The 24071-nt window shown below is 41.9% G+C and overlaps 1 protein-coding gene across 3 annotated transcripts in view; it reads right to left on the bottom strand.

Annotated features, from left to right (window-relative positions):
• The window catches only part of rasgrf1 (Ras protein specific guanine nucleotide releasing factor 1), a 57181-nt gene that overhangs the window by 9474 nt on the left and 23636 nt on the right, over positions 1-24071 (bottom strand). For 2 of the 3 annotated variants that reach the window (XM_055661362.1, XM_055661363.1), the window contains exons 3-22: positions 21659-21806; positions 21274-21366; positions 20644-20897; positions 20061-20140; positions 18023-18216; positions 17407-17516; positions 16665-16783; positions 15053-15213; positions 14039-14059; positions 13333-13396; positions 11475-11611; positions 10864-10946; positions 8856-9104; positions 8036-8406; positions 7222-7347; positions 6092-6262; positions 4034-4140; positions 1394-1506; positions 769-829; positions 582-676 (exon numbers count right to left, since the gene is read on the bottom strand). In XM_055661362.1, coding sequence (XP_055517337.1) covers positions 582-676; positions 769-829; positions 1394-1506; positions 4034-4140; positions 6092-6262; positions 7222-7347; positions 8036-8406; positions 8856-9104; positions 10864-10946; positions 11475-11611; positions 13333-13396; positions 14039-14059; positions 15053-15213; positions 16665-16783; positions 17407-17516; positions 18023-18216; positions 20061-20140; positions 20644-20897; positions 21274-21366; positions 21659-21806 — 2757 coding nt within the window. Of the gene's footprint in view, positions 1-581; positions 677-768; positions 830-1393; positions 1507-4033; positions 4141-6091; positions 6263-7221; positions 7351-8035; positions 8407-8855; positions 9105-10863; positions 10947-11474; positions 11612-13332; positions 13397-14038; positions 14060-15052; positions 15214-16664; positions 16784-17406; positions 17517-18022; positions 18217-20060; positions 20141-20643; positions 20898-21273; positions 21367-21658; positions 21807-24071 lie in introns of all 3 variants that reach the window. The other variant, XM_055661361.1, reaches the window with a different exon arrangement.

The following is a 24071-nucleotide window of genomic DNA, read 5'->3' as shown; positions in this document are numbered from 1 at the left end:
ACAAACATACCACCATGTTCATGATCCCCAGTGCAGCATTGGCCTCCACCCTCCTTTATGCCTGGTACGTCTGACCACAAAGCACCAGAGAGGTACCTCCAGCTCTACCTCTGCAAAACCTTCTTAGTCCATTAGATGATAGGCAAGCCGATTCTGAACTTCCCCCAGTGCAATGATCCCAACATCAAGGTTTGGAAGTTTCATCACCAAGTCATTTTGTTTACGTACTCAGAACATGCCCTCTACCTCATATTCTATCACAGTAAGAGAGTAACTAGACTACAAAAATGCTTCAAGGATGTTCTTGGAAAAATACAACATCCACACCAACTCCTGGGAATCCTTGTCTCATGACTGATATGCATGTTGAAGGAGCATTCAGGAAGGCACTGAGCACTCGGTGTCTCTTTGTAGGGTGCAAAGGGAAGCCAAACACACCAATGAAGGAGTACACATCTCCCATACTACCCAACCAACTGCCCTGTCAAACACCTGAAGCATAATCTGCAGATCCCACAGAAGCCTCATCGGCCACCTCTGTACTGACATGAAGGAAGTCTAAAAAGAAGGAAGTGACTTACTCATATGGAATGCACCCAAAGACCAGGTGGTCCAACAAAGTCAACTCTTCAGCTATCTCCAGGGCAGAAAGATTCTCAAAAGTCTCTGCTTCCGTCTTTTCAAAGAGGAGGAAAAAAAGATGGAATTTTAATATAAAGGTTGTAAAGCACAGAAACCCTCAAAGCGGAGAGAAACAATGATACCGACCGTGCTCATAATCTCTTCCATAGGGATTTGGTAATATCCTGGATCGCCTTCATTCAGTGTCCTAGAAATTGGAAATGCTGTGTTATTAAACACAGGAAGATGGCAAGTCTTTAAAATACTGAGTGGGTGGACGAGGAAGTACATTTAGCACAGAGATACAAGTACAAAATCCAGCAAGAGCTTCATTAAAACACATTTATTTCCCCTATGGATAGACGTCCATTGACCTGATACCTGTACTCACACCAATGATGCTCAGCTCCACCACCTTGTACCTGCTGGAGTCGTGGCAGCTTGGGTGGTGGAGTCAGACACAATCACGACAAGCCACCCATTTCCACAATGGTTGAAATCAATAATCAAAATGGATTTAAGAGGAATCTAGGTAAACAAATTACCAATAAAATAAAGGATATGGTGGTGGGGAAAGAGACAAGGATTGGCAGGGGTGTTTAAGGAGGAACAGGAACACCTGCAGGAACCAGATGCCAAATGGTCAGTTTCCAAATTGCAGGTTCTGTGGAATATCACCTGGTTCACCCTGAAGAAGTATCCCTTCCATTAAGTAATCCGCATTACGATTTCATCGTTTTGTTGGAGTAGACTCCTGCTTAGGAGAACTTGCCTGATGATGTTAGCTGCTGCTTTCCTCTCTTGAGTTAGCAATTCAGGGTCATGAATAACTTCCTCCAGAAAAACAATCACTTTGGTTTTTAACTCGATGTTTGCTTCAAAATCCTATAGATGAAGAACAATGAACATTTAATATTTCTGGGACTCCCATTACAAAAACCGTGGCTAAATTTCCCATCATGTACCATATGCATCGTATGGAGGGATGGCTGACATTATAAAGCACCTTTCACATTTCAGGAATGACCCAAATGGACTTCAGCCATTCTTTAAAATGTAGTCACTGTTTTTATTGTGTGACAATCCTAATAGTCCAACTGGATGAACAAAGATCTCATGTATCTCTGCGGGGTACCGCAAGGCTCAGTGCTGGGACCCCAGCTATTTACAATATATATTAATGATTTGGACGAGGGAATTGAATGCAACATCTCCAAGTTTGCGGATGACACAAAGCTGGGGGGCAGTGTTAGCTGTGTGGAGGATGCTAGGAGGCTGCAAGGTGACTTGGATAGGCTGGGCGAGTGGGCAAATGCATGGCAGATGCAGTATAATGTGGATAAATGTGAGGTTATCCACTTTGGTGGCAAAAACAGGAAAGTAGACTATTATCTGAATGGTGGCCGATTAGGAAAGGGGGAGATGCAACAAGACGTGGGTGTCATGGTACACCAGTCATTAAAAGTAGGCATGCAGGTGCAGCAGGCAGTGAAGAAGGCGAATGGTATGTTAGCATTCATAGCAAAAGGATTTGAGTATAGGAGCAGGGAGGTTCTACTGCAGTTGTACAGGGTCTTGGTGAGACCACACCTGGAGTATTGTGTTCAGTTTTGGTCTCCAAATCTGAGGAAAGACATTCTTGCCATAGAAGGAGTACAGAGAAGGTTCACCAGACTGATTCCTGGGATGACAGGACTTTCATATGAAGAAAGACTGGATAGACTCGGTTTGTACTCGCTAGAATTTAGAAGATTGAGGGGGGATCTTATAGAAACTTATAAAATTCTTAAGGGGTTGAACAGGCTAGATGCAGGAAGATTGTTCCCGATGTTGGGGAAGTCCAGAACAAGGGGTCACAGTTTAAGGATAAGGGGGAAATCGTTTAGGACCGAGATGAGGAAAACATTTTTTCACACAGAGAGTGGTGAATCTCTGGAATTCTCTGCCACAGAAGGTAGTTGAGGCCAGTTCATTGGCTATATTTAAGAGGGAGTTAGATGTGGCCCTTGTGGCTAAAGGGATCAGGGGGTATGGAGAGAAGGCAGGTACAGGATACTGAGTTGGATGATCAGCCATGATCATATTGAATGGCGGTGCAGGCTCGAAGGGCCGAATGGCACCTATTTTCTATGTTTCTATGTATAAATGAAGCAAATTATGAGTCAATCTATTTTTTGTGGTAGATTGATGAATTAATTTCTGCCGCAGTGGGATATTTTACAATTTGTGTCCGGGATACTTTAACCCAAACGGGTGGCTGTGAGTCCTACATGGTTATTGATGCCAAGGAAAACAATTTTGAGAAATACGCTGCCATTTCTGTACTGTTTCTTCCGAGAGAAAGTCTGGGATATGCTGTAGTGTTTCCTGCTGAGGTTTGCCATGATCAGCTGTGTACCAGAGGACTTTGTGATCCATGGGTTGTCTGCAGGAATGCACACTGAGATAACATAAATCGCCTCTGGAAAATAATTAACTTGGTGAAAGACACACTTTGGTCTGCTTGAAACCGATTGAACTTCCAGGGTGAAATGTCCATAAGCAGATTCTGCTAACTGGTACATACCAGGGTGCAAGGGTATGTGCTGAGCCTCCGTGCAGACACCATGAAGGCTCTGTGGAGGGCCCAGCTGCCACTGGGGTGCTGTGTTTGTGTAACAGCCTTTCAAAGGCTCCACAGCTACACTGTTTAAGGAAGAAACATGACTGGCATGGACACATTGTAAGAGAACGTATAGGATTGATGGTAAAATGAATGTAAGGAAAACAAGAAAACTGTGCATATTATGAAGTATACCTATTGTAACATATGCAAATTGGTGAGTTTATTTCTCATGCTGCTACAGTATCTAGACTTTAAAAGTATTTCATTGTCTGTGAATGAGAAATATCCTACTGCAGCACTTTGCAGAGTAGGAGCAGAGACTGTGAATGGCTTCCCTTGTCCCGTGGTACCCACATTGGAATGTTATATTCCTGTGCAGTTGGACAATCGCACACCAGGATACCAGGCGTGCAATTAAACTCTTCTGCCTTTATCATTTCCCAAACACTTAAATCAAATGCTCTTGACTGGTTCCTGACAGTGGCCACAGCAGAGAAGGGGAACCTCTGTCATCTGTTCAGTGATTGCATCTTATCTGATCCAATGCAGCTTGTAAGGCAAGCCAAGATTGTACCTCGGATCAATGAAACCACAGTATGAGATAATCCTCTGATACACCTTGTTTAACAGCATGGAACAGTGGAATAATAACATTCCAAAGAACCGATCACAAGGTTTATGGAAATAATACCTGTAGTGGACCTACTCGGTAATATATGAACCACATTTGAATCAAACCAGGAGGACACGACCCTCTTTTACGCTCATCAAGTTCTATTGGATACGAACATTGAAGCTAAGCACTACCTGGGAATGCTTTGAGACCCAATGCCTCAACACGTTGAGCACACGATTTGTAGCTGCTCTTCGAATGACAAATTCTTTGTCACAAATTCTCTGATCAGCAGGAAAGCCTGGAATCAATGCAAAAATGTATTCAGAAATAATAGTGAACATCAGAGACCACCTCGGCACATCATCTATTTGGAGCTGACGACTAAGCATTTGATTATATCTCTCCCTCTCTCACACTGGAGCTTGGCCTACCAACTTGAGTCTGACAGAACCTGACTATCTATGTTAGACTTGTCTTAGTTATGAATATGATAATGCAACTGTAGCTTAGCTCGGGTTGCAGTGCTCGGCCACATGCAACAATTTACACTGTTTAGTTTAGTTGGGAGATATAGCGTGGAAAACAGGCCCTTCAGCCCCCCGAGTCCACGCCAATCAATGATCCCCCATACACTAGTTCTATCCTACACACTAGGTATAATTTACAGAAGCTAATTAACCTACAAACCTGCACATCTTTGGAATGTGGGAGAAAACCAGAGCAACTGCAGAAAACTCACGCAGTCACAGCGAGAACATGCAAACTCTGTACAGACGGCATCTGTAGTCAGGTTTAAACCCAGGTCTCTGGCGAAGTAGGAAGCAAATCCACTGCAGTGCCACCCTCGAGTAATCTGTGCTGAGCTATCTTTCACCACGTAGGCCATGTGCAGTGGTTTCTGTTGGGAGAAGGTTTGCTCACAACGATAGTGTTTCAGCCCCAGCATGCCGAAAGAGGAAGAGAGAGCTGGTTTGGGTTTGGGGGGTTTCTGAAGTGAACAGCTGTAGTGACGTTTGAGTGAAAGAGGAACTTTTAAAGTTGGGACCCATCGTGAGGCTCCGCCCTGTTGTGTCTGGTAGATGCAAGCTGTGAACTTAACACAGGAATCTGAAACCTAGCTTGTTTGAGCTTGTTTAATCATGCCAACTCAGAAAAATATGCCAAGAACAAATCACATTTGCAATTTTATGCCCAAACAGGTTCACTATCTCGCACCAAATCTCAGCGAGATAAGAATATAATAATCACAATCAGGATTCCCTATCATTCTGTAAGATCATGGCTGTTTTTTTACTTCTGTGTCACTAACTCCACTTTGATTCCTTCACTGTCTATCTAGGGTCCGTTAAAGTTAAGCAAGTGGGTCGAAATAGGTCCTCATTCATATGTGCTCCACATGCATACACCAGCAGCTACTTTCAAAATTCACCAGTGAAATAAGTGGAACTGAATTTCAGCAGCAGTGTACAACCATGCTGTAATGTGCATTTGGAACATGTGATTCTGCACAAATGTATTTCTCTCACATTAAAAACGAAAACTATTTCCAGCTTTGGTTCCTGCACCTTTAAGTTTTATTAATATGAGTGGAACACACACACACACGCACACACGCACACACGCACACACGCACACACGCACACACGCACACACGCACACACGCACACACACACACACACACACACACACACCTGTAATGTTGTAGACTCTCCCCAGTTTTTTTATTTCTATTGGCTCTCAGACTCGCTACTGGCCACCTTACATTGTGACATAAATCAATTCAACTCTGTTCTCTATTGTGGTGTGATGTGGATCCTCGCTAACCATCAACTATTACTCTGTTACCACTGCCAACTCATCATCATCTGTGCTAATTTAGAATATTGTTCATAAGAGAATGTAATGCGTCATTTATATTTCTCACTTACAATCAAGAACATTTAGCTATTTATTGATCTGATCCCAATATAACGCTCTTTAAAAGAGCTGAGGCAGACACAAGGGACCTCGTGCCTCCTTTTTGATATTTCATATGAATCTAGCACCAATAAAGCATGATTTCACTGAAAATACATTAACTACATTAATAGTAAAAACAGGCAGAAATACAATTTCATCATTGATTAATCTTTGAAACTGCCTTCTGCTGAATATTAGAGTAACTATTATGACTAGAATCAATTAACAGGGGACTTTATTAATAAAGATTCATTAAGAAATCCGATCCCACGTGCCAAAATAAAGGGTACCTGCGCTGGCCAGGGACATTCTCCTGAACTTCTCCTTGGTGGGAGTGCCCTCGTTGGCACCAGCCGTCGCAATGGCAAAGGCTGAGGTCGCTGACAGTGCACTACGATTGTTCTCCATCTCCCGACTGGAGGTGACTACCACTCCGTTATTGTAGGAAAACAAGGGGAACTCTGCAGTCAAAGAAGGTCACAGGTAATCCACAACTCCTGGCTATTTCAATCACTAGCTTGTTATATATTTCAACTTATACTGGCTGTGCCAACTTATGTATACTATAGTGTATATCATTCTCTAGAAAGCCATTTGTGAGAAAATGGGAATATAAAAGCCAAAAGCAGAAGAAAGCCATTTAGCCCCTCGTGCCTTTCACCATTCAACAAGCTAATAGCAGTTGTTCCAGTGTACACTTTCTTGCAATCATCCATATCCCTTGATTCCTTCAATATCCCCAAATTCATTAATAGTTTTATTTTTCTGTATGAAATACAACCGCTATATAATGATGAGATATTATTCTTGATAAAACAGAATAATGAGACAATTAAAGTAAGAGTAGAATTAAAAAAAAGAAAGAAACAAAAGACATAAAAGATTCTACCTAAAATGTATGTCTGTAGAGCAGACTCGTCAGACAAGAAATACAATCTTCTGAAAATGTATTGTAACAAATCTTTGAGTTGGAGAAAGTGCATCTGAACACATTTATGTAAAATATTATCAAACAAAATTAGACACTTGCATAAGGTGATAGTGGGGCAGGTAACAAAATGGTTGCTTTTAAAAGGAGGAAAAGCTTGGGAATTCCAGATATTGGGACCTAGGGGGCTATTAATGAATAAATACAAAAAGCTAGACATGGACGAATGCAGTGGTCTCAGAGTGTCAGGGCTGAAGGTGGTGTAAATGATATGATTGTTGTGGATGGAGGTGGCCATGCTGTGTTAGAGAGCTGCAGAGGTTAGAGGTGGTTACAGTTTTTCCAAGGACTGTTGGGACTAAAGAGATTACAGAGACAGGAATCCGAAACAAGTTACAGAGTCGGGAAAAGGTAACAGAGACACAAAGTTCCTCGGTTGAAGGAGATTGTTTGATCTTATCGTGAGTTGACACCAGGTTCTTTACTCCGTACCTGAGGAGTTCTTTGATTTTAGTTTTTTTGGAGACGTTGGAGATTTTGTCGGTGATGTTTCTGTCTCAGCCTCATCACTGAAGCCTTGCTCAATCTCGGAATCCTCCTTGACTGTCCTGGCTGCACCTACTTGCAAAATGAGAAATTCATTATATGTCTGGAGTGCACTCAATCCATGCATATCGTCACCTGGAATACTTTCACTTTTCAATGGGGGGCTGCATGAAATAATTGGCCTCTCAGTGTCGATTTCAGTGAAGGACTGTGTTTCTTGGCCTGAAAGGGCCCCGACTAAAAATAGCTGACATGAGAAGCAGTCAGCCTACAGTAAATAAGCCTCTTTGTCCACACCAGCCTTACTCACATAAACGCCATCACCTTTACTAGTAGTGGCTCAACTAATCAAGATACCGGACATATATATATCAAGGCCCCAAGCTCCCAGGTAAAGTGCGAAGTGCCCATTTTTCCATAGTAACTGATGTACACAATGACTAATATCAATTAAATATTTCCTATCATTGTACGTTAAGTGCAAAGGAAAACTCACACACCCTCTCACCATTGCTGCCATTTACACATTGTCATTAAGTAGGAGGGTAGTGTCTTCCCTTGAACAGTACAGGCTGCAAGGTTCAGGGAGAAGCACTTTCATATTCTCAAACATAATTAGGGACTAGCACTGAGTGTTGTCCAAACCAACAGCAACTACATCTTGAGAACCCTGGCACCAAGACATGAGTTGTAGAATGATTCTTTTCCTGACCATTCACCATTTAACTCTAATGGCTTTTGAAGTGTTCTCGCAACTCACCTCCTTTACTGGGACCAGAATCGTCGGCTTTGTCTGATTTGGCTTCTTGCTCATCGGAGAGTTTGTTGGAATAGGTGCTGGACACGTACAGCTTGTTGATATCCAGGCTGGTCTTGCTGAAGGGGGACGGCGAGGAGTACATGCTTGCATAGCCATTGGATGAGCAAGTCATGGTGGCAAGGTCCAGGGCCTTTCCCCCCGTGATAATGGGAATATTCAGGGAAAGCTTCCTCCTCCGAATTGGTGACGACGTCTTAGAAATAGAAAGGGGCGGTGGGGAGGAAAATTTCCGACTCGCTCGTGGGGATTTTGGGGGCTCCCTGTACATAAGTTTATTATTTTGGCTGCTTGCAAGAAAGAGTTCAAGTGACCTACATTTGAGAGGAAATCTAGTGTTAATAGGATGATTGATGTATAATTGCTCCATTTATTTAACTATAAGCATCATTAAACGATTAGGGCAGACTGTGAAATCAAACACACTTTGCTGAGAGTTAGTCTCTTCATTATTATCCCTTTCAGGCAATCTAAATACACTATGGTTATTGATTTTTATGTGTTTTTGGGAGAAAATGTTGGAAGGAATTATTGAATTATTGACAGTGTTGCAAATCTGCCTCATTCAAAATTAATAGTGGAAATGCTCTCATTAGAACAAGAACTCAATGATTTCAATTCTGTAAACAATGTGAAGAATTTTGTATGAACATATTACTGACATCATTATGCATATGATTGGACTCATTCTTTCCACATGACATATGCTTGTACAGTAGGTTTAAATGTATCACACCAAAACATGGACACAGAGAGACATCACCTTGCAGGTATCGCACTTATTGGCTTCTTGTAAATGGTGATGAGCTTGTCCAGCACCACTTCGGCTGTGGTGAAAACCCGATATGAATGCAGGAACGTGTTGAGGAAGTCTATACTTAAGAAGCGCAGGTCAGTCAGGCGCTCCAATAGACGCTCCACGGTTGCATAGCGAATCTGGAGAACTTTGCAGGAGTTGAGGGTTTTGCTGAATCTTATATCCACATCATCACAATAAAGGCTGGTGTCAGACCTGCCAGTTACAATGACAACAATGAGAATCACAATCATGAAAAGGTGGACTGTCATTTGGAATGCAGACAATGTCGTTTCTGGTAAATTTCCAGATAATGTTTGGCAGATTTTGTACAGTATGTGATTTCAATGGATACCGAGCTGAGACAGTTAAGATGCAGATTGTAAATGGCAATTGATGCCAGATCAATTGTTAATTTTAAGTCTGAGACTGATAGATAACCAACGTTGGTGCGATATAGGTGAAAGGTAGAAATTCTGCAGGTAAGGTGTAATAGAACAATCATAATATCATCAATTGGCTTAACAGCTCAAGAGGATGCAAACACTCACCTTTCCTAATATTTAGTGGCAGAAGATTGTAGTACCAAACACATAGATCTAGGAGTTAGTACAACCCTCTACCACTGGATCTTCGATTCCTGACCGATAGACTACGATCAGGGAAGATCAGCTACAAAACAACCTTGTTGGTAATTTTACTGGTGCTCCGCAAGGATTTGTTCTCAGCCCCTGCTACACTCCCTATACACTCACAATTGTGTGGCCAAATTTTGCTCTAACTTCATTTACGAGTTTGCAGATGACACCACCATAGTTGACCAGATTTCAAACCATGGCAAAAACGGAGAACAAGAGAAGAAAGAGAGCTTAGTAACATGGTGTCAAGCCAACCCCTCTCAATGTCAGAAAAATTAAGGTTAGTTATTGATTTAAAAAAAACCAGAGTAATTTACAAGTCCTAATCATCATCATCAATGGTGCTGAAATTTATATGGTCAACAGATTCAAGTTCCTAGTGGTATGAATCACCAACAATTTGTCCTGAACCAACTACATTGAAGCTACAGCCAAGAAAGCACCGCAATGCCTCTATATTCTTAGAAGACTAAGGAAGTTTTGCATGTTTCCAACATTTCTTACCAACCTCCATGGATGCTCGGCAGACAGCATCCTATTGGGATGCATCGCAACTTGGTTTTGAAACAGATTTTCACAAGTCAGCATGAAATTGAAGAAAGTTGTAGATGAGGCCCAGTCCATCATACAAAGCAAACTCCATCTGCACTTCACATTGCCTCGGGAAAGCAGCCAACAAAATCAAGGAAAATCTCTCGTCCCCCGTCGGGCAGAAGATACAAAACTTTGAAAGCACGTAACACCAGACTAAGGAACAGTTTCTTCAATGCTCTTATCAGACTACTGACCAGACTTGTCATAAGTTAAGGGTATAGTCTCAAACTCCCTATAGCAGGCTTACAGTATTTGACAGCTTCAGCCCCAATAACAGAAGGAACTTCTTAGCCTGTATATTATAGGATAATGTCTATCCCACAGCAGATAGAAATGGAGCTACATAACAGAGATGGGTCAAGTTCTACTTTTTGTTGTTTGGGAGTGTTTTTTCTAAATTCAATAATGGGATGTAAGTTTTGCTAGCAAGGCTATCAATCGTTCTCCATCCCCAATTGCCATGAGAAGGTGATGTGAGAGCAGAGTGCTTGGTCAGGCATGTCAAAGGTAGTTAAGACGCATCCAGAATCTGTCATGGATTCAATGCAATGGAGTCATGGGGCCATAATAGAAAAGATGAACAGATTTCCTTCCCTGAACAGCATTATGTTTTTATGTTTGCAGATTTCTAGCCCAGTAACTTAGCCACTATGTGACCAAATTCTGATTGCATTAAAGAGACACTTCCTCTGCACACAATTGCATCTGTGAGTTGAGTCGACTTGCAGTGGATTATCACTTACTTAATCATCTGTGGAACTGTGACTTTGGAGTTTTCTTCAAATGCATTCATCATCAGACCATTGCATCGAATATTATCTATGCACTGGAGAGAGAGAAATAATTTGGTATATAATAATAAAAAACTGCAGACCTGATTTTTTTTTTTAAAACCCTGAAACGTTTTGAACAACTGGATGAAAAGTTAAAAGCTTGAAATATGAATCTGTTTCTCCCTCCTTTGATGCTCCCTGATCCGCTGAATATTTGCAGCAATAATTGTATTCTCTAAGAACTGAAATTACTGTCGGAAAATTCAGCACCTATCTATGGCCATACAGCAATAATTAATGAACTTTTAACACAGTAGAACAGCCAAGATACTTCACAGGAGCACCAACAAACAGTTTGTTACCAACTACATGAGGAGATACTAAAATTAAACTTTTGCCAAAGAGGGAGGAGATTAGGAACCTTTTGAAGAAGAAAAGAGTGAGAACCAGAGCAAGAACCAATGAGAAATCCCAGGAAAAGGACAAGAGGAGTGAGAGTAAATGGAGAGGCTCTTTCACATTGGGACACGCACAATGGCCAAACAGTCTTTGTCTACATGATTCTATGAGAATTCACTCACCTGGCTAATATCACTAGTCCATGCAGCTTTCTCTTGCCGTGACGAGGCCACCAGAATCACAGTGAACGACGGCGTATCTTTCGGTTCCACCACAAGTTTGAAATCTAGGTGTTCCATGTCTTGACCTGCTCCTCGAGCTGGCAGATTTAAAAATAAAAGATTCACAGCAACAGTGGCACACCAATTGGTTCTTTTCCCTCTCCCTCCATCTTGAATTTGCCCCGAATATCATAACATCTCTGACAAGCCAAACCGCAGCCGCCTAGTCCTCGGCTTCAACTCCCAGATTGTGCCATTGCTTCCAGTTATTCATCATCCAATGGATTTCCCATCTTGCTCTCCCAAAGCAACAGGCACCTGACATGAATTGTTACATCTTGGAATAGTGCCCAAATGGGGATTTAGTGGACTTAAAGAAAATAGAATTCAGGAATTTTTTTGCATCTGACCTGGTGCCAGATGCACAGGCAGAAACAGGGTAAATATCCCTTGACCATGCCTCATATACATTCCTTCCCGCAACCTCAGAAATAGAATCCCCAATATTCTGGCTTGAACCTTCCGTATTTACTAGTTTAGGTCCTCTGGTCTTCCTGCCTTGGCTCAAAGCCTATTTGAGATAGCCTGACCAATCTATCCCAAAGAGATACTTACACACTGATCCCCCCCCCCCCCCCCCCCCCCTCCCCCCTCCTCTCCCCCAGCCTTGCTACTCATGTTCCTGATGTGGGAATACATTACTGTTCCTTCATCATCACTGGGTCTAGCCCTGGAACATCCTGCTCAACAGCACCGTGGGAGCATGTTCACCAGAAGGACAGTGGTGCTCAAAATCAGGAGAACGTAATGGACAAGATCATGGCGGTGCAGTTGTTTAATGTACGTGCTGCCATAGAAAAGGCTGTCAGTTGAGACGCTTTCTTGGTCATAGAGTCATAGATTGATACAGTGTGGAAACAGGTCCTTCGGCCCAACTTGCCCACACAGGCCAACATGTCCCAGCTACCAGCATTTGGTCCATATCCCTCCAAACCTATCCTATCCATGTGCCTGCCTAATTGCTTCTTAAATGTTGGGATAGTCCCTACCTCAACTACCTCCTCCGGCAGCTTGTTTCATACATCCACCTCCATTTGTGTGAAAAACCCCTCAGATTCCCATTACATCTTTTCCCCTTCACCTTAAACCTATGTCCTCTGGTCCTCGATTTACCTACTCTGGGCAAGAGACTCTGTGCATCTACCTGATCTATTCCTCTCATGATCTATAAGATCACCCCTCATCCTCCTGCGCTCTAAGGAATAGAGTCCCAGTCTACTCAACCTCCCTCCAAAGCTCAGACTCTCTAGTCCTGACAACATCCTCGTAAATCTTTTTTGTACCCTTTCCAGCTTGGTGGAAAGCATAAATTCAGCATCAACTTTAACCTTTAGTGCTGAGGCTCTTTTCACCAAGGCAGTACCAAGCCAGGGTTACACAAAAAAGCTGGAGAAACTCAGCGGGTGCAGCAGCATCTATGGAGCGAAGGAAATAGGCAACGTTTCGTCCCGAAACCCTTCTTCAGTACCAAGCCAGGGTTCAGTGAGAGCCCTTAGAACAGAATTAGACTGGTCAGGCTTTGGTTCCAGGAGTTGATATACTGATTTAACCTGCCAACTTACAGAAGCAAGTACACACACAAGGACCTCTCATAGATACACGCAAACACAAATGCATGTGCTGAGTCTTGTGTGCAAGCCCAGTCTTAGACATAAACACACACTGACACATACACACACTCTCACAGATTCACGCTCATAGGTGCTCACGCCCATTCACACTTGCACACAAATTCTATATTGTAACTCTTTTTACATACTCTCATCTTCTGTGGTCTCTGGGTCCTCCAGCAAGGTGCAGTCAATAAGTGAGAGAACACCATTCTGTAAAGCAATTAAAACCACTTGAAAAGGCAAACAAGATTTGACTTAAACATAAATAACATTCTTTCTCACAGCTGAGTTCATCCCTGGAATGATACATATCGTTAGTGAAATGGCCAGGCACACACTGGTGGTAATTAACAGAAAGGTGTGAAATGACACATTTTCATAATACATTGAAGAAAGGTAATCAATGGTGAGGTCATACAGGAGATGCAAGAACCAAGTGAACAGGAGGTTATATACATAAATAATTGAAGGATCACCTCCCCATAGGCAACTGCTCTTGTCTGGAGCAGCGTTGCACACATGACTCAGTGCAGTTGGTTGTTGGCTGACAAGGGGAGCATTAATGGGTCTAGTGCCCGTGATCAGAATCCCCTCAGTGGTCCCCAGAGAGGTGGTAGTTTTCATAAATTAACAGTGATTCTGTGTCAGGGCCAAGGAGTTCCAGGACCTGTGAGATCACTGGTAAAAGCAATGGGGAGATCCCTGAATGGAACCCCTGTACATTCTGCCCTGTACAAATGATGGGAGGTTTAACCTAAACCTAAAGCCCCAGCCTTTCACTTCCAGAAAGGTTCCCACCCGCCTGGCACTGAGCGAGAGTCAAGTTCCCTGAGCAACTTCTGATGTACTTACTCGTTTACTGTCAAACAGCATCTGAAAAACAAAACCAGCCACAGTGATTATCACATGGGGGGGGATGAGGAAGCAGAGAAATGTCTGAGTGGGTGGGAGAATGGTCTATATTTGCGACACAAAATTATATTGAAGGAGGAGGAGCCCATTTATTCTCTCAAGCCTGTTCGACCTTACTGTAAATTTTGAGTGATATGTGATGTAATTCCATTAATGTGGCCTTTAATACTTCCCTTAATTCCATTGTTTATCAATTTTAAAATGAACATCCTAAAACTGAGCCTCAACTGTAGACTTGTGACTAGATTATCAAATCTCCTCCAACATTTGGGCATGGATGGATTCCCAGCCTGATATCCAGCCTCTCAGGTTGAGCCTGCTCCCACTGTTCAGACTTTGATCCCCGAGTGAGGAATTCCTCAAAATCACATTTGAAACATTAGAGTAAGATATTGCCAAAAACACATTTCACCTTGTCACTGGCTACACCATTCAGAACAATGGTTCCATGATCATGACCTCGGAGAGGATATTTATTCATGTGAGCCCAAGGACAAAAAACTTAATCTTATGTGGGGGAGTGATGAGTTGCTGAGATTGTTCTTCTGAGAGTAGAGAAAATGGAGGGGAAATTTAAAAGCGGTCTTCAAAAGCACAGAGTTTTGATAGAGTCAATGAGGAGAAGCTGCTTCCACAGAAGGCTGGCCACCAGAGGGAAGATAAGGGATTTTTACACAGCATTTTTCTGGACACATGCTGTTTTAAAGTGACCAATAGTGGGTAATCGATAGCTACTTTCGATGGGGAAATTTGATGAAAGGGGATATTTGCAGAACTTTTGGGAAAAAGAGGCATTGAATAGAGAACTCTTTCAAAAATCTAGCACATTGATGGATGGGCAAAAAGACATTTATTTTCTGTGTACATCACTTATTTGAGTGCTAATGCTGCAGCATTTCTGCACATATTACATTTTGAAATGAAAGAACACACAGATGAGCATTGGTCACCTACTTTAGTTAGGTGGAGTTTCCCACCCGATCCTCGGGTACAAACTATCAAGTGTTTGGAGAACAGAAAACATTGCTTCTCTCCCTCCTTTTTCATTGAGAGCGATCCCAACCGACCACGGGTAATCTTCCCTTTCTCAGTCATGGGTACTTGGATAAGCGATCCTGGGTTAGAGAGAGTATCAGCTGGTTACTGGTGGACCGTAAAACAAAGATAAGCATATCGCTCTCAACAGAATATCATGTGAGCTGCCAACTCAGCAAAACCTGCAGTGGTTGTGTATTGAGCATGATGCAATTGCAGTTATAATATTAGATTAGTAATCCAGCTAATGAGAGTTTGAAGGCAAATTTAAGTGATTTTAAACTCAGTTCATTAAACAATTCCAGTTGATTAAGTATAATTAGTCACAATACCACTGAATTCTTGTGACCCGTCTCATGTATATTAGGGAAGGAAAGTTGCCACCTTAGCTGCTCTGAGTCTTCGAACTGCCTTCTAAAGTGGCCGTAAGTAAAATGCTAAAATTCCACTTGCAAGCTGCTGAAGGTACGGCACAATAGACAACGGTCTGCCATGTGACTCGGTGTGTCACTGAACACTTTGTTCACTTGTAGTCCACTCCATTGGTAAAGATCATTCCACAGGATTTCTTTGCTCGTCAAGGATGCCTGCCACTCTGGCCATTCCCTGTTCCTTATTCTCCTTCTGGGATATTAGGAGCCTGGACGTACAAACTTAAAAACAGCTTCTTCCCCACTGCTATCTGCCTCCTGAACCAATTACCTAATTCACACCTATTTCTCAGAGGTGCTGACAAGTACACTTCCACTTAACTCTACGCCGGCTGTTAATTCCATTATTGTACTTTATAAGAATTTTTTACACGTCTTCCGATTGCAATATAATCTTGCACCATTCTGCTGTTTTGCACTCCTCATTGTACTTATTGTATCTATCATTACAGTATATGCATTATTTACTCTATGAGCTTCATATAAACAAGGAATTTAATTCCATACATCGTTTATAGGCAATAACACTAAACTAAGTAACTACCCAAATTGGTTCTTTACATCCATACAAGAAAGTAGATGGGTTTTCAGCTTAACTTTTCACTCCTAGAATATCAAACTTAGTGATGTATCCCAGAGTCAGATGCAAAATGTTATTGAAGGAGTATAAGACATTAAACCCAGGTTGCCTTGCAGTTCCCCTCAGTGTCTCAGTCAATGTTTCTCTCTCAACCATCATTAAAGTTTATGTAACAATGCCATGGACATTTTCTTTAGTCGTGGCAACTCATCACAGGGATTTCACTGGCTGCAAGTTGGCAGAGTTCATCTAATTGCAAATATCTTCAAGCAGCACAGCCTGAAATCAGCTTACCAACTGACAGTCCACTTGCCAATGAAAATGCAAGTGAATGGCAAAGGAATAATTGAATGCATAGTGTTGCAATGACCAATCCATCAACCCAGTGCACTGAACCAAAGGTATTGGGCCTCACTCTGAAATATAATACCAGACCAGTGATCATGCATGTCATTGACACACACTGAGCTGTATGCCATGTGCTCTCAGTGTAGTCCTGAACAATACCATCTCCCTTTACCTTGCCGTACAAACGTCTGGCTGGTGTCCAAGAGAATCTCGCATCCCTCCACAATCAACCGCTCGATAGCCAAGTTCTTGCGAATGTTTTCTGTTTCACTCACTTCATCGTGCATTATCCTGTGACAAACACAAACAGTGTTAGTTTTCACATTGCCGTGCACACGGACAACACAGCTTTACGGCAGGACAGTGGAAGAACTGTCAATCTTTGATCAGTGGATCCAAGTTTTCTCATGGTCTGCGATGTGGGTGGGTGCAGCACTTCTAAACCAGGAAGGGGGGAAAAAGAAGGTTTTCCGCACTGTAAACATTTTCCACCAACCCACACTGATATGCGTATGGAAGGAGACTGGTCTCAGTTTCAATAGTTCATTCGTGGGGTAGATTTTCAACCCTCACTGTGTCATCAGTGAGATACCAGAACATGGTAATCAGGACGAGAAAACAACTAACTCCAGAAGAAAGGGAACGGAGAAGGAGAGGAGAAGATGTGGATAAAATTGGAAGAGAGAAACTTGAAGAAATAGTTTCAAATACCAATACACTAGTTTAATTTACAAAGCAGAGGATGGAGTAGCTGGATGTGAGCTGACATTAATTTTCAAAAGAGGATTGTTGCCCTATAATAAAAAGTTCGGGAAACTTTAATTCAGCCACAGTCTTTAAATGCTGCCCAGATCAGTGGAAGGAATGTTCCATCCACTGCATGCCAGAGATGGCCACTGGATGGCATCACTCACCGTGAGAGTTCCTCCAGCTTTGACTTGGCGTACTCCAGACTCTTCCTCTCCACGTGCTCGTGGGGTGTGTGAGCTAACAACTCGTGGAGAGTCAGGATGTATCTGGGGATCTAAGGAGCCAAAGTCAGAAAATACAAATTACAAACAAGTAGATGCTCTGTTTGCAGGCTGCTTTTTATAGGACACCAAACCGACTTTGTTGTTATATGCAAAAGATTACAGAAATAAAATGGATAATTGACGATAATGTAAAATGGATAATATTGAATCAGTTGCCTCACTAGACTTCACTGGAAAATCAAATGAGCTGCAACAATGACTACTAAGTCCCCATTGCTTATTCTGTGTTCCTCTACTTCCCAACTAACATTCCCTCATTTTTCATTTGCACATGTTATAGGTATTCTATACTTTCTCCATATTCTATACACAATCTTCAGTTGGATAATCCTATGATCACACGGAATGTGGGATCGGACACAAGAACGACATTGTGTTATTGAAAAAGTTGAGGAATGGTCTATTTATATTTATATATACCAACTATATATAATTGGTCCCGGACTTTATCACTGCAACATGCACCCAACCCCTCCCCTATGCTCTGTTGTTTCACCTGAAACATTGGATAGGTCAGGAATGTCTCCAGCGTCCTCTCTTCACAATCCGGCTTTGCTTCATATTGTTTCAGAAGTTTGTCAAAGTCCCTGTTTTGCTTGCAGCTGGCCAAGATCTGTAGACTATACTGGTGATTCCTTACAAACTCCTGATAGATGTTCAGCATTGGAAGGAGAATGTCGAACAGGTCAGCTGTGGGATGGTTCAGAATACGCATGGTCAAAAACTTGGTGTAGTGGGCACCTCTAAACATTTCTGCAAGACTACACATGGACTGGCAGTGGAAAGTCAGACCTCACGTTATGACTTGGCACACAGATGGGAAGATTCATTCATTGTGTGGATAAAGATGCAAAGGCTTGCCTGCCATGAGCTGCAAATGATCCTGGCAGCCCGTGAAGAGCGTTTGGAAATCAATCACTGCTGCAAACACACTGCAATATGAGCTGCATGTTCCCACAAATGAAATTAAATGAAGGCCAATAATCTGTTTTGGTAATATTGATTGGGGATAATTCATGGAGAAACCTCTTGCATTTCTTCTGGCTTGTATCCACACAAGACGGCAAGCTGGGGCTCAATTTAACATTTTATCTGGAAAGCCAAAAGCTTTAACAATGTAGTACTCTTAACTGCCGAGAAAATGCTAACTTTTATTCATCAACAGTCAGTAGCTAACAATTCTAAATTTTAACTGCCTGTGGTTATAGAGTGTTAGAGCATTACTTCCCTTCCTAACCACCTGTGATTTTTTTTTGGTGAAAGTTTTCTTCTTTGTTTGCAAAATCTCAGTCAGTCAATCTACATCCCAGACCTAAAGCATTATTTGTTTCTCTTTCCACTGATGCGGCCTGACCTGCTGAGATTTTTCAGCATTTTCTGATTTTATCAGAAATAACGCAGTGTAAATAATACAGTGATCTTAAAGGTTAGACCGTTCTCTAAATGTTCCCAATTTTAGTGAATACCCTGCATTGCACATGTATCCCAATAACTGTTGGTAACATCCCAGTGATTTACGTTTACACATCCTTTCTATACTTGGTGCCTAAATCTGAAAAACAGCATTTCCACTGTGGCTTAATTATAATATGATAAACACTCAGTGTTACCTCTTCACATTTGCATTTTATTTTCCTTGATACTAAAACAAAAATGGTAGCTATTTTTATTTGTGGGCTTTTTACACAATGATACCTTTGGACTTTTGTGTGAACATTGAACAAACTTGTATTTTGTTCCTCTGCTCTTAGATTAAAGGGCTATTAATTGGCATTTGCCAATATTCAACTGCACATGGCACCCACCTGCTCATGCAGTTCTGTCCACCTATAATCTTGATAATTCAATACACGTGACAATAAACTAAACTAAACTAATTCAGGTTACAGCATTTCCAAAATTGTAGAATAATCAGATTCCAAAATTAATCTTAATTGTTTTATATGTAATAAATGGGAGCAGACCCAACATAACATTTTATGGAATTCTACTAACTGCACCTTTTTTTTTTGGAAAAACATTCTGTTAATTGGATTCTTCATTTTTTTTAGACAAATGACTGTAGATGTTGGAAACTGCAAAAAGAAAAGCAGACTGCTGGTACTCAGCTAGTCAAGCAGCATCTATGTGGGGAAAGGAATCCTGATGTAGGGTCTCGACCAGAAACCTTGACAATTCCTTCGCTCCACAGATGCTGCTCGACCCGCTGAGTTTTCTGCCAGCTCGTCTTATGCTCTTTGATTTTATACCGACAGTCAGCCTTTTCACCAATTGATCACCTTCCTTTTAAACAGCCAGATCTTTCACTCTGGTTGAGGAATTAAACTAGAAGAGCAACTGAACTCTGATTGAACTGTGCTTTGTTTACTTCACAAGAAGCTAATCCTGGTCTGTTCTGTTAAAGAGGCAAGGCTCCGTCTTGAGAGCAGAGCATATTGCGGATTGAACACTATAATTTTCACATCTGCACAAAAGAACACGACACCTGAGTTACCAATGGGGAGCCTCATGATATAAGTACTCACGATACCTACCTAGTACTAGTGTAGGCCAGCTGGAGACTCGGGCTTTTAGTCCCTGGTAAAATATTTGGTGCAAAAACATAATTGTTTCACTGGAAAAGAGAACAAGATAAGAATAAAGAAAGAGAATGGAATGTGTATTTACAATAAACTCCTGCTAATAATTTCTGATCACATCCTTCCAAGTCATAGACAACTCAATGGTGATAGGTATGTATGGAATTCTTAAAATGACTTTTTTTTGTAAATCTTTCACAGGAAGGCTGCATTTATTCTTCCTTTGGGAATCTGGTGGGAATGTGGAACCAGTCATGACGGTTTGGTGCAACTTACTGTCTTCAGAGCATTTTCAGGGGGAATATTGCAGTGGATCCAGAGTCACATACATACAGGTAACGATCAAAGCCTTTCCATGCCTGAACATTAGTGATCCAAATGACTTTTTAACATAATCCACTATCAATACAATAATTCCAGATTTATTTCATTATCTAAATCTAAATTACCCACCCGCCAGCATGGGATAGGAACTCAACTTCATGATTGTTGGTCCAGCATCCTAAGTACTATTTTATTAGATTCTCTTGCTGGATACCTGTTTAGGAATACGCTGCTAACATCATCATGGGTGATCGGAGGCTTCTTGGAGCTGGCTGCCATGCGGAGTGGTCGGAGGAAGCAGTTCACAAGGATGTGGAGCTGCTGGACATACTCAGCCTCAGCCTCCAGCATACTGAACACAACCTGGTTCCTCTTCCTCATGCTCTCAGCATGTGGGGAGCGGATGTAGTCCTGGATAATGGTCTTCCACTTCCTTCTGCACAACCATCCTCGCAGGAAGCTTTGGACCTGTTGGATTCAGCAATGACTTTAACTTGGAGGGTAGGTGCCACAGTTAAGAATTTACAGGTGAAACCATAGTTTCAAACCAAAGACAATCAACCCCAAGGAAGAAAGTTACATATCAATGAACTGCTTAGAAGGGCGGGAAAGTGACAAATGGAATCCAGTTTGGAAATGTGTGAAGCAATATATTTGTGGAAGGCAAACAAGGCAAGAAAATGTATCATAAATAGGGGACACCTGGGGAGCAAAGGAATCTTGGAGCTTAAGGTCAAGAAGATTATTTGTTTACGAAGAATATGTTATGTGGGAGGGGGTCACAATAAAATCAAAAATGTCTTACTGCAGGATATGTCAGTGGCTTGTTGTGTATCTGTCTTACCTTCTTGATTTTCCTTATATCAACATCTTCATCATTCTGCATCACTGGCTCGGTTAGTTGGATGCGGTCATTGTTTTTGAGCAGTGAAGCAATCTGTTAAAAGAAATGAGAAAGAAAGCTAAGTGAATTCAATGACCTGATCCACTGCCACTGGAGTCACTCAGCCAAGGGCTCACAAACAAGAGCCACAAGTTTTTCCATACAATATTCCCAGCTTCCAACAGGATTCTCCGCAGTGTAACTGGGAGTGAAACGTATCCCGAATTCAGTAAGAATCGCACCTTCTCCACTTCTACCCATTTTCTTAACTTGTAACCCAGAATAATCCTACAGAGGTGACATCCCGCGCACCAGTCACCACAACCCAGTCTTGATCGTCTCCTACCTCAGCTTTCAGTCGCTCAACTTCAATCTCTTGATCCTCAATTTGCTGCCGCAATCGTTTTGCGACTGTTTTCTCAGTCTCTACGATCTGCAGAAGGTGGAGGTATTTCTGCATCAGGGACTCGTGTTCTGTTGCAAGGTTCCTGTAACTGTTCAAAAATGCAATCGTGAACAGATGGAATGAAGGGAAAGGCAAAGCTTCAGTTGCTAATCTCCAATAGGGGAAATGAGAATGGAAATTGCATTGGACCAAAGAGATTTTTGGATGCGATGACTGTTGTCCATTGACAAGGTGTACCTGATCCTCACATACAGAATTATTGACTAATCCCAGTAGTCAGTTTCTCTCAGTAAGCCCAGATCTCAACTTCAACCTGAAATATTCCAGTGATGGTGAATCAGAGGTTAGCGCTGATGGAGCAAATCATCTTCAAATATTAAATAAGTTAAATCTTCTTAAAGGAACTAGAATCAAGATACTTATTTCCAATGCAAGACCAATAATTATGCCTGCTGCCCACTAATTCTTTCTGGCATGCAGGGATCTCATCAGAAACATGAGGTCTTGGCCAAACGTTGACAGCACCAATAACTGCGAGATGCTGTTCCTGGCACTGCATTGGGTCTAGTTTATATTTGCTGCCCATACCAGGTTGTCACAAATCTGCAGAGAGTGATGTAGAGAGTCTATCACAGGCACGGACCTCCTCACCAACTGCATGAGGCAGGAGGTACAGAAACCAGAGGTCGCACACTACCAGGTTCAGGAAGTTACTTTCCTACAATTAACAACTTCTCGAACCTACCCGCACAACCCTAATCCTACCTCGGCAACAGAACACTATGGACCACACTTGCACAGCCATCAACCTTTTTTTGTCTTAATGTGTTTTTGCAGTCATGTATTTTCTTTTGCACAATCTTTTCTTTTTCAAGGAATTGGGTCCAGTTAATCACCTTTAATAATTTAGGAATACATATTGAAAAATTGGATTTTTCACAGGCATTTGAAAGGGCAGATGATATGTCAAAATAATGGCACCTTCCAGTTACACACTGGAATATCAGCCTAGTTCTATATATGAGAATGGAGCATGAGCATGCAATCTTCACCTCAGAAGCAAGGGTGGTGCCCACTAAACCACGGAGATTATAAGAAATATAATAGGTTATTTGGGTCTGTGTCTGCTCAACCATTCAATGATTGTGGATACAAGGGTGTTAAGATTCATGGAGACTCAGGAAATATTGAAAATGGGGATCGGGCAGGAAAGTGCAGGAGACAGAGGATCAGCTGTAATTTTGTTGAATGGTAGAACAGACTTAAGGGATGAATGTCCTCCTCCTGTTCCAGCTCTTGGCATTCCAGCTATGGTTGCTGCACTAATTGACCCAGGGCATCAGGCCTCTTGAGGCTGAGAAACACCTGGGCCCATTAAATTATTTTGGACATTGGATCCAACAGCACAAAATAAACAGTTGAAATCTTTTGCCCCAAGTACTTCATTGAAATCTTTTCAATCCTTGCTTCAATAGTTCAACGTCAAACACAGTCTCTTTATAAACATAACAAAATGTCACAAAAAATCACACTCCAGCCGTGTAAGGATTTGAATAGTTTAGTCAGCAAGGCTCTTGACTTGTTTATGAAACCATGGCAGGCCCACTTTCAGGGCCTGTCCTTGATGGCCTTTGGTTACCATGGTTACTAAAAGCCTTTCTGGACTTGTTTGTCACAATAATTGGCCACTCAGGCAAATAAAGTACATTCCAGAAGAAGACAGTGAGAGTGACCTTAAGGAATAAATTCTACCCTGGATATCAATCAAATCTCCATCTCAATTGCAAACCTTCATCCTTACTGTGTGTCATGTGATTACAGAAACATGTTGAAAAAGTAACCGCGATTCAAATGACTTTTTAAAAAAGAACTGTGTTTTGGAGTTGTGGGCATTGTTGTCTTTCGTCAGCTTGCTTGGCCAGTTCAGTTAAAAGTCGATCACGCTGGTGTGAGCCTTTATGTGAGTCACACATAGGCTCAGAACCACATAAAGATAACAGCTTTCTTTTCACTGTGACTGGGAGAGTTATTGGAAGGGTAGCCATGGGGCTTAAAGCAAGATCCGCGGGAGAGGAGGACGGAGGAAATAACAAAGAGATTTTCTTGAGAATCAGCAAGGGCAATCTGACAGGTGGCAAAGATGACTGCAGCATATGGACCGTTAAAGTGCCGATACTGCCTGTATGAGGTTTATAATGAGCACAATTAATATTTGTGTGAATTTTATTGCTAGCCTGAGAGGAACTCAAAATGCAGCCATCAGGTGTAAATTCTATGCGAGGGCGAGGATGGCAGTGTTGTAATGAGGTGATGTGTTGCTCCACACATTTGTGCCTAGTTGTTTGTACCTTGC

This window comes from Leucoraja erinacea, chromosome 33 (assembly GCF_028641065.1).
Source record: "Leucoraja erinacea ecotype New England chromosome 33, Leri_hhj_1, whole genome shotgun sequence".
Classification (NCBI taxonomy): Eukaryota; Metazoa; Chordata; class Chondrichthyes; order Rajiformes; family Rajidae; genus Leucoraja; species Leucoraja erinaceus.
The sequence above is the reverse complement of the archived record's forward strand: the minus strand, read 5'-3'. Positions and strand labels throughout refer to the sequence as shown.